This window comes from Helianthus annuus, chromosome 5, assembly GCF_002127325.2.
Source record: "Helianthus annuus cultivar XRQ/B chromosome 5, HanXRQr2.0-SUNRISE, whole genome shotgun sequence".
NCBI classification, from domain to species: Eukaryota; Viridiplantae; Streptophyta; class Magnoliopsida; order Asterales; family Asteraceae; genus Helianthus; species Helianthus annuus.
The window spans coordinates 113,209,061-113,218,914 of NC_035437.2; the positions used below are offsets into that span (position 1 = coordinate 113,209,061).

Below are 9,854 nucleotides of genomic sequence, written 5' to 3' on the forward strand. Positions count from 1 at the left end.
ACAAGAATAAAATGCTATTTTGGACTCCATTATTACAAATAGCATTAAGCAAGAGTTGATCTTTAATGACATGCCACCAAACAAGAATATCACATCAAAAAACAGGACGCCACTAAGCAGCTTCTTATGAAAAAGACGGGTTTATGAAGGAAAATTGGCATCTAGCTAAATTATTAAAAAAAGGTTCAAAACACAAAAAACAAATTCAACAAGGAAGAGGCTGATGACATTGAAGATTGGAAAGAAAAATTAGATTACCATTTTTAATTATTTTTGTTTTCATTTTATATTGTATTGATATCAAGTTATATGTTGTTTTGTTTTCTTATTCTCTATAAATAAAATACATTATTATATAAAACACCAAAAACTACAAACACTAAAACGCTTTTAGAATGAAAACTGAGAGAACAGCTGCTGGCAAGCACCTTGAAAAAGGGTATTAAAACGCCAAAAACTTCAATAAACGCCAAAAAGAAAAATTGGACTTAGTTTAGTCTTATGCAAACATTAATTACGCGTAGTGAATTATTATACAAAACGCCACAAACGTCAAAAAATTTAACCAGAAAACGATATAACGCAAAAAATTATATATGTGATACAAAAACAATTAATTAAACACCAAAAAGTTTAATAAATACAATTAACGCCAAAAAAAACTTAGACGCCAGAAAATATTATACCGCGTTGTGAAAATAAAAGAAGAATGAAAAGACAAAAAAGCCCCTCCGCCCTTCTGAATGCCACGGGACACGTGTTGGGTCAGTATGCGTTCTCACCGTTCTCACACTTTTGAGCGTTTTCTCCGGATCCCGTTTATATATATATATATATATGTGTGTGTGTGTGTGTCAATTAAATCTTACCTTAAAAATTTGGTCAAACATACTAATATTATAAAATAACAATTATACATAGTATAAAATAATTATTATAACAAAGACGTTATATAATAATACACTAATATTATAATTTTAACACCTTTGCACAAATCTTGTAAACAAAAAAACCATTGAATTTAAGGATATTAGATTTAAATAACCCAAACTTTCACTAATTGGCCAATAACACTCCCAACTTTCGATTTGTACAACCCTCTAAACTTTCAACTTATTGGCCGATAACACCCCCTAACTAACTAAACCAGTCAGTTTTTGCTGATGTGGCATTTTTGCTCACGTGGCATATGATGTGTCAGCTATGTGGCATTTTTTATGACGTGGCAGCTGATGTGGTGCTGACATGGCATTTTTTATGACATGGCAACTAATGTGGCAGCAGATATCATAACTGGGTTAGGGTATAGTTAGTTAGAGAGTGTTATGGGCCAATAAGTTGAAAGTTGTGAGTGTTGGTGTACAAATCCAAAGTTGGAAGTGTTATGGGCCAATTGGTGAAAGTTTATTTAAATCCAATATCCCTTGAATTTATGGTACATAAAATTTTAGTAATATTGTAAGTTATAAAATAATTGATATACTCATCAACAATAAACATATTCAGATATATGATATATGATGGGATTATAATATTATTACATTTAGTGTTTACATTTATTAATGGTGTTACACATTTTTATAAGAATATAGTTTATATTTCCTCAACCCCGTGTGATAAAATTCATGAATTATGAATGTAAAAGATTATATAGAAATTTATGATTTACTTTTTTATATATTCAACACGTGTGATAAAGTTCATGAATTATTATTGTATCAGATTATAATATTATTATATTCTTTAATCGTGTGATAAAAATATACAGAAATTTCTGATTTACTTTTTTTATATATTCAACCCTACTAATACACGGGTTTATAACACTTACAAATTAAAATAATAGTTAATCTAGATTTCTTTTAATCGTGTGTAATACACGGGTTTATAAGTTAGTGTCCTTCATATTTTAATTTACCTCTTATATTAAATAAGATTTGAGTAAAGTGACCCTCATGTAATAGTGGTAACTGGATTTTAACGAATAACATGAGTGGGGTTAATTTTTGAGGCTAAAAAAGTTAGGAAAATGGCATTGGGGTCCAAACTGTCATAAATTCCTTTGAGCTGATAGGGTTAAAGTAACTTAACCGCATGTGCCAAAAACGTAATTTACTTTTTTCATTAAAAAGGTAAAAAAAATCCAATTTGCCCTATTAATGTGCAAGACATGTGACCGAACTTTACATGCAAAATTAACAGTGGTTAAACAACATCATGAAAATAATCACAACATATGAACATAAATGATCAACTTTGTCGGTTCGGTATATTTAGGATGAAAAGTGAAATTCACACTATACCTAAAGGTCAAAAGCTCTAATTTACTAGTAAAAGAATAACTTAATTGCTTTATGATAGATCAAAATGAAATTTTCTATAATAGTTCCGTTCCATTTTGAAAGGTTTTAAAATGCTTAGGGTGATTATAGTAAAATTTGCATTAGGGTAACCCCAGACTTTCTATTTAAACGAAGACAATACCATTTTCATTATAATCACCGCCGCACCCTGTTTTCTCTCATTCATCCATATGTTGGCCCTAAAGATGGAATTTCTTTTTCAGTGCAAATGTAAGAGCTTTTATTTATTTTATTTTTATCTAATTTGATTGACCTCATACTCTTTCTTTACATTTATACAAAACAGGGTTTGTTTTCAGATGTACTAATTTGAGAATTTTGGTTTAATTAGTTATGGACATCTATGTTTTGATGTTGTTGGTGTTGATGTAACATATACGCATACCAACTCAAATCAGTTTGAAAAATTAAGAAACTCATTACCTAATACATTTTTTGAATTTTTTACTTTTGTACAAGCATGTTCTAGAATTAATCTATAAACAAGTGAAGAAGAATTTGTAACACATGTTTTTTTGTTCCTTATTTGACGTGTAGTTATCAGGATTTTTTTGTTCCTTATTTGACGTGTAGTTATGAGGATTTTGCGACTTGTGCTTATTTTATTGGTTATAAATGTTAGGTTTGGTGTAATTCACCGATTTCACATCACAAATGGATCTGGCTAATCATTTAGGAGCAGACTATAGCATGTTGATTGTTCATGGCGTTTCAATGGCTCAATTGAGAAAGGTAAAATCCATATCCGTTCGAACAACTTGGCAAAATTGCAAAAAAAAAAAAAAAAAAAAAGGATAACCAGGCCTACGTGTAAAATTTAGAATTAAAAAATATAGTTTTATAAATCTTATATGGATTAAAACTAAATTATAATATTAAGGTGTGATTTTTAGTTAATAATGTGATCTATATATTTTCACCAAAAGTTTATTGACATGTAAATTTGTATTATATAAAAAGTAGAAGATACTTCAATTTTTTTTTTTTTTTGTATGTGTTTAGATTATATAAGTGTGTTTCTCATATGCTAGGATTGTAGCTCTCAAACGTCTCAATGAATCCCGCTATTTTTGTTAATAGATCTAGATTTCTATTCTTATTATGAACATTTACCACACTTTCATTAGACTTTTACATCATGCACTAACTTTTTACTAATACACCTGCATCACATATACATCACCAAGAATAGATTCATGGTTGTTTTTCAACAGCAAGCATTGAACATCCCCTTTTGTTCCCAATATCGGTCAATATGCACAATAAAACAATTTTGAGTCTTGTTTCTAACATATCCTAGATCTTTTAAATCATCAAGCACATAACCATGAACACAAGATTAGATTTTTGTGACTATCATTCCAACAATGATTACCACCTAACGTCATATAGTCATCGCATCATTCTAGTATGTCCTTCTAAGCATAACATACAAACAAATAATCAAATTGTTACCAACAATAACATAAATTTCATTAACTAAACTGGAAGTTATGATGTGAGATTGTGCGATAAAATGAAGAGGATGATGCTTTAAAGAAAGGAAAAGGAAAGTATGATTGCTGCTGATCTTCGATGCTATGGTCTTCATCAAATTCCCAAAAAGAAGGAGATGTTCTAGGGTTTTTAGAGAGAGAGAGAGAGAGAGAATGTTATTAGGGATTGCTGTCCTCAGTTTGATTGGGGAACATTCCCTATACATTGGCAGCGGATATTTATATAGTGAGGGCAAAGATGCCGCACACATGGCTTTTGTGCGGTCCATAACACTGTGCGGCTCCACTAGGGTGGATGGTGGGCTTGCTGATTGGGCCTAGACTCCATAACAAGTGTGCGGCTTGCCAACCCAAGACGAGTGAGTGTACGGGACAAAGAGGAAGTGTGCGGCTGTGCACACTTGTGTCTAATGTGCGACCCCTTTCTAAAATTATAATCTCTCTCTCTCTATATATATATATATATATGGCATGCGCAATTAACCCACATAGTCACAACATAAAAGAAACATCCTGGAAAACCCGAAGTGTCACACAAGCTCTTCCATTTCATGTTGATCAATTTGATCAAGATCTTCATCGAGGCTCGATGGTTCAACTAATTTTCTAAGTGCAAAGTTCTCAAATGCCGTCATGAACGATGCAATAAGTGCCATGTTTTCTTCTATGAGTTTTAGACAATGCGAGTCAATTTTAGGAACACTCAAGCTTTGTTCACTTTGTCTAACATTTGACGACGACGTTCCATGGCATATGTGAGTTCCACTAGCGTTACATCCACTATTGCTACCAACAACAAAGGCACTTTGGTTTGTAGGATCTTCTTGAAAAGTTTCTTCTGAAATAAAAGCAACACCTGAATTACTTCCCTTTTCAACTTGCTTTGCTCCATACAAAACAGGATCTTGAAGCTTCTCGAATCAGAGTCTTGATCTTCCAAGGTCCATTCATAACCTTTCATTTTCTGGTTTGCTTGATCAAGAGTGCGTTCTTTATAGTGAGCACTTTCTTTGATTAAGGTAGAAAACATACTCCATTGTTTCGCTAAACAATTTAGAAATTTTTCCACTTTTTCGAATTCTGTATACAGTCCTAGTTGACTGCGATCCAATTCACTCAACAAATGGTAGAATCGGTTTACCAGGTCATCTATCGATTCACCTTTTGTAGCTTTAAACACTATGGATTGAGTCTTGAGTCTATGGAGTCTTCTTTTCTTGAATAGTTCATTTCCTTTATACCTATGGCTCAAACTGTCCCACATTTCCTTTGATGAGTTTTTGTTACTGAAAGTGTGTCGGATAAATTGTGGTAACAACACTGTGATCAAAGACATGGCCTTTTCTTGGCATTCGTAATACTTTCTTTGACCGCCAGTTAAAGCGAGCTAAGTGGTAATTGTTAAAGTTCGCGCAGGTTGTCTGCCTGACCTGACCTCATACATAACCACATTCTCAAATCTTTGGCTTTGATGTATCTTTCAAACTGTCCCTTCCGTTCAGGATAATCTAACTCATTCAATAGCACGGGAGGTTTATCACGCTTCCGACTTCGTTATTGTGTCTCATACTTTGAACAACAGTGTTCAAGTTGTTTTCCATCTTTACTAGATTTTGGTTTCAAAAATTGTTAACACTTTTCAAAAAAACACTTGGTGAACAAATACTCTTGAAACCTCAACAAACCAACAAATTCGGACCAAAGATCACAAGTTCTGGGGGGGGGGATAGTGCACGGTCCTCCCAACCGCCGGAGTGATCCCACTCCGGGAGCCGCTACCCGACCAAGCTAGCTCCGCGGTGAATTCCCCTTGCCGAGTTCTTACCCTGGGCGACATATGTCACTCCCAAGACTCGAACCTGGTACCTCTAAGAAGAGGTGGGTGTCGGTGGCCAACTGGGCTACCCCAGTTGGTTAAAGATCACAAGTTCTGACAAATACTACTCAACAAATTCGGACAAAGAAGGTAGGTTTGGACAGGAATGATTAAGTACTGACACTTATAAATTCGGACAAGAAGAAGGAATAAGTTCTCACACTTAAACTCGGACAAGAGAGTTTAAGTACTAACCATTCTAAATTTGGACAAGAGAAATTAAGTACTGACACACTCTAAATTCGGACAGGAGAGTAAGTACTGACCAATTCCCTAAGTTCAGACGAACAAGATAAATTCTGACAATCTAAATTTGGACAGAACAAGGAATATAAGTTCTGACCAATTGCACAAACTCTGATAATGTATTTTGGACAAATTCGGACAAAAAAACACAAGTACTGACAGGGGTTATATCCAAATTCGGACAAAACAATCAGCTTCTGAATTTACTTCCCAAGTGTGACTTCACACTAGGTCATCAATAAGTTCAGAAGAACAAATAAGGACACAAATGTAAACTCTGTGAATGTAACAATCCAAAAATAGATCTGAAGAATAATGATTGCTTACCTCGGTAATCTTCTTCAAAAACCCAGAGAATATGCAATATGCAGAAAACTTTTAGATCTGACACTTTCTGAACACAATCTCAACAATCCAATCAAGAACAAACACTCACAACTAAAATCTAATCACCATCCATCATGAAAAATCAAGAAATAGATGAAGAATCCATGAAAAACATAAGAAAAGTATGAGAAAATCCTAGAAAATATAAAACTCTCTAGATTAAACAAAACTGATCTATAAATCTAACCTCCAACACGAAGTCTACAACGGTAAGAGCACTCTCTATATAAAGCCTGCTCTCATACCACTTAAAGGTCGCTTTAATCTTTAGATGTTTAGCAAGTAGCTTTGATCTTTTGTTATTCAATCATGTGAATTTTCGATGGTTCAATCTGCTTCTGCTTTATTTCATTTTGTTTTTCGCACCAAAATTACAAAATCCGTAACGAAATCCGAATTATCCATAAAAATCGAATTGAAAATCTGATGTTTCGTAATTGATTCGGATGTGGACTCTAAAAAATTCATCTGAATAATCAGAAATTTAGTAAAAATTCAAAAAGTAAATATTAAATCGTTGCATTTTGAATGTTTTTTGTTGTTTGAATTGTTTGACTTTGAGTTTATCTATAAATTTGTAATACGCTTTTTGTTTACATACGATCCTTGAAATATTGAAAAAGAGTTTAGTTTAATTCTATGCAAGAAATGGTTTTATTTTGTTTGATTTTTAAATTTCCGTATCCGTTTAAATATCTGCATCCAAAGTTCGATTTTCGGATATCTGAAATTTTCATACGGGTTGGGAAATTAAAATGATCTTGAACACCCCTAATAGATAGAGTCTCACTAATAGTATATATAAATCTACAAATTATAGTACATGATGTGAGAGAGAATACCAACTTTTAGTGTTTTCTGTTTCTTCATTATTTATTCTTTTACTGTCACAGGAGCTGAGAAAATATTTCAGGCAATTGCTTGAACCATTTGTGATGCCACCTAGAAAGCGTCCGCGCGCAAAGAGTTCTCAAAAGAAAGCTGAGCAAGAACAAGATGGTAAAATTACAAGCTTAAAATCATTTGAACCATACTTGAATCTTGGTTCGGCTTTTGTTTTCAGTTTCTGAGCTTTTTTAAGTTGTTATAACATGTAATGTTGACATGGTTATTTGAACATCACATGTAACGTCATTCCTTAGTATTTTCAGGCAGCGAGACGCCCAAACAAGTGCGTGAATCGCGTCCACGTGGAATGGGAAAGCGGGCCATGATTCAAGCCCAAAAGAAAGTTGCGCAATATCAAGGTGGTAAAATTTTATAGTTGAATTTTGCATGATGTTATTTCCTAAAAATGCTCTTAGAACATAGTTAAATAGCAAATGCCAGAACTGTTTAAAAGTTATTCTGAGTAAATTCACATGTTCACAACATCCTTAACCGCAAAATCGAATCAATATGAACTGAATAAAAAGAGCAGGCTGGTCAAGCAGATCCAGCCCATTAAAAAAATAGCCCATTTTTAATTAATTGCGTCTATCCAAAAACAAAATTGATTAACAAAAATTTTGCATCAATTCCACCCAGACAGTTTTAAAAATTTGCCATTTTCTGTTTACTTATTTTGACAGAAGATATCACAACTGTACAAGAAATTATGGATTCAGCTGTTCTAAGATCTTTACATTTGGTGGATTTTCCAACTGTGTAACTAGTTGAAAAAAAATGCATTAAGTGAATACGCTTCTTATAGTTAGCCTGTTCATTTCTTTGATGATTAGTGATTGTTGTTGATTTGTTATATCACAGATAGCTTTCATTATTAAATTCTTTCTTGATGCTCAATTACTTTAGTCAGAATTTGCTCAGTATACTTGTTTTGGATGCATTAGTTTTATCCGTCAATTATTTACCCTGGTTGCTTGGAATCAGTCTTATATTGATGCAGGGATTTCATTTACATTTATAACATTGCTAAAAGTTGTTATAAGATTATTGATGCACGGTAATTAGGGTTTTTTAAATTTACTTGATTCATAAACTGATAATTTAATTTCTCCTTTCAGTTGACTATCAATCATCAATGGCGGATATGTATCTATCTGCACAGATTCTTCACCAAATATTTCTTCGATTGCCTACAAAAGTAACAAAACCCTTGGTGCAGTTAAAATGTTTATCAAAGCTATGGATGCGACAGATATCGGATCCTAACTTTATGAATTTGAGATCACGACCGATGATCTTTCTCCCCAGCTTTCCATTTCAAGCCATAGACAACACATGCGCTCCATTGATGATCGAGCTTTCCGATCCTTTAATTAACCCTGAAAGGTATAGAGATATCACTGTTGCTGGGTCATTCAAGGGGATACTAGTTTTAGTCCTAAAGTATGATAACCCGATCATCGATCACATTTTGTTTGAGGATGATACAGTTCTTTACAACCCTTTCTTGGGAGAGTTCAAGGAACTTCCTCATTCACGAAAATTTGATCCATATAACAACTATGTGTATGGATTTGGCTATGGCACAACCGCAGATGACTTAAAGATTGTTAGATTAAAAGATAATTGCTGTGGTCGTTTTAAATCATGTGAGGTTGATTCTAAATCCTGTGAGGTTTTTAGTCTTAAATATATGTCATGGAGCAGACCTTCCAAGTTAATCGGGGACTATTTTGTTTCCAACAGCTATGAGGTATCTTTGTAAATGGACTTTTGTATTGGAATGCAGTGAGAACGGTGCATTTCCGAACTCCATTGATCCTAGCTCTTGATATCAAGAAGATGGTATTTTCAGAGATAAAAATTCCAGATAGACGTAGCCTCATACGTTTGGGTACATACAAAGGCCGCCTTTGCATGCTTTGCTCTCAAGTTAATGTGGAAGGGTACGAGTTAAGGGTGATGAACGAACATGGTTTTGGGAAATCATGGAATACAGTGCTTTCGTTCAAATCACGGTTCTCAATGCTAATTTCATATGCATCTTGTGTAGTGAGGATGTGTATCTTGGATGATGGGAAACTGCTTATGTGGCAGCTGTCTGAACAACAATTCGTCATCTACGACATGTTTAAAGATTCGCATATGGTGGTGAAGTTGTTGAGGGATTTTGACCAAAATGGGAGGCTGCATTCATTAGAATATGTGGAGAGTTCGGTATCACCATCGGATATATGTTCTGTTTCCATATGATCTTTTTGAATTCAGCGGTTTCTATTTTATAATACTGTTGATGCAATTTATTGTGGATACGGCTCGTTGTTGGTGCAGTTTTTGTGACCGATGTTGTTGGAATAGATTAGAATTACTTTATGCTGATTATGTAATAGTTAGTGAAACGGTCAAACGAACGTGTATTGACCCGCTCGTTTGAAGTGGCTAAACGAGAGGGTTATTTGTTTGACCGTGTGTGTTTGCAAGTGAAAGTGGATGTGCTATAAATACCACCCCTTGGTTCATTTGCAAAGTGATGACGGTTTTAGACTTTGGGGGAGAGATCACCACTTGGTCTCTCCCCGGATGTATGCTCCTTTGGTA

The 9,854-nt window shown here is 34.0% G+C and overlaps 1 protein-coding gene across 1 annotated transcript; it reads left to right on the plus strand.

Annotated features, from left to right (window-relative positions):
• The first annotated feature begins 8,391 nt into the window (after positions 1-8,391).
• LOC110943478 lies at positions 8,392-9,509 on the plus strand. The gene is made up of 2 exons (XM_022185227.1): positions 8,392-8,926; positions 9,046-9,509. The coding sequence occupies exons 1-2, from the start codon at positions 8,392-8,394 to the stop codon at positions 9,507-9,509; spliced, it is 999 nt and encodes a 332-aa protein (XP_022040919.1).
• The last annotated feature ends 345 nt before the right edge of the window (positions 9,510-9,854 follow it).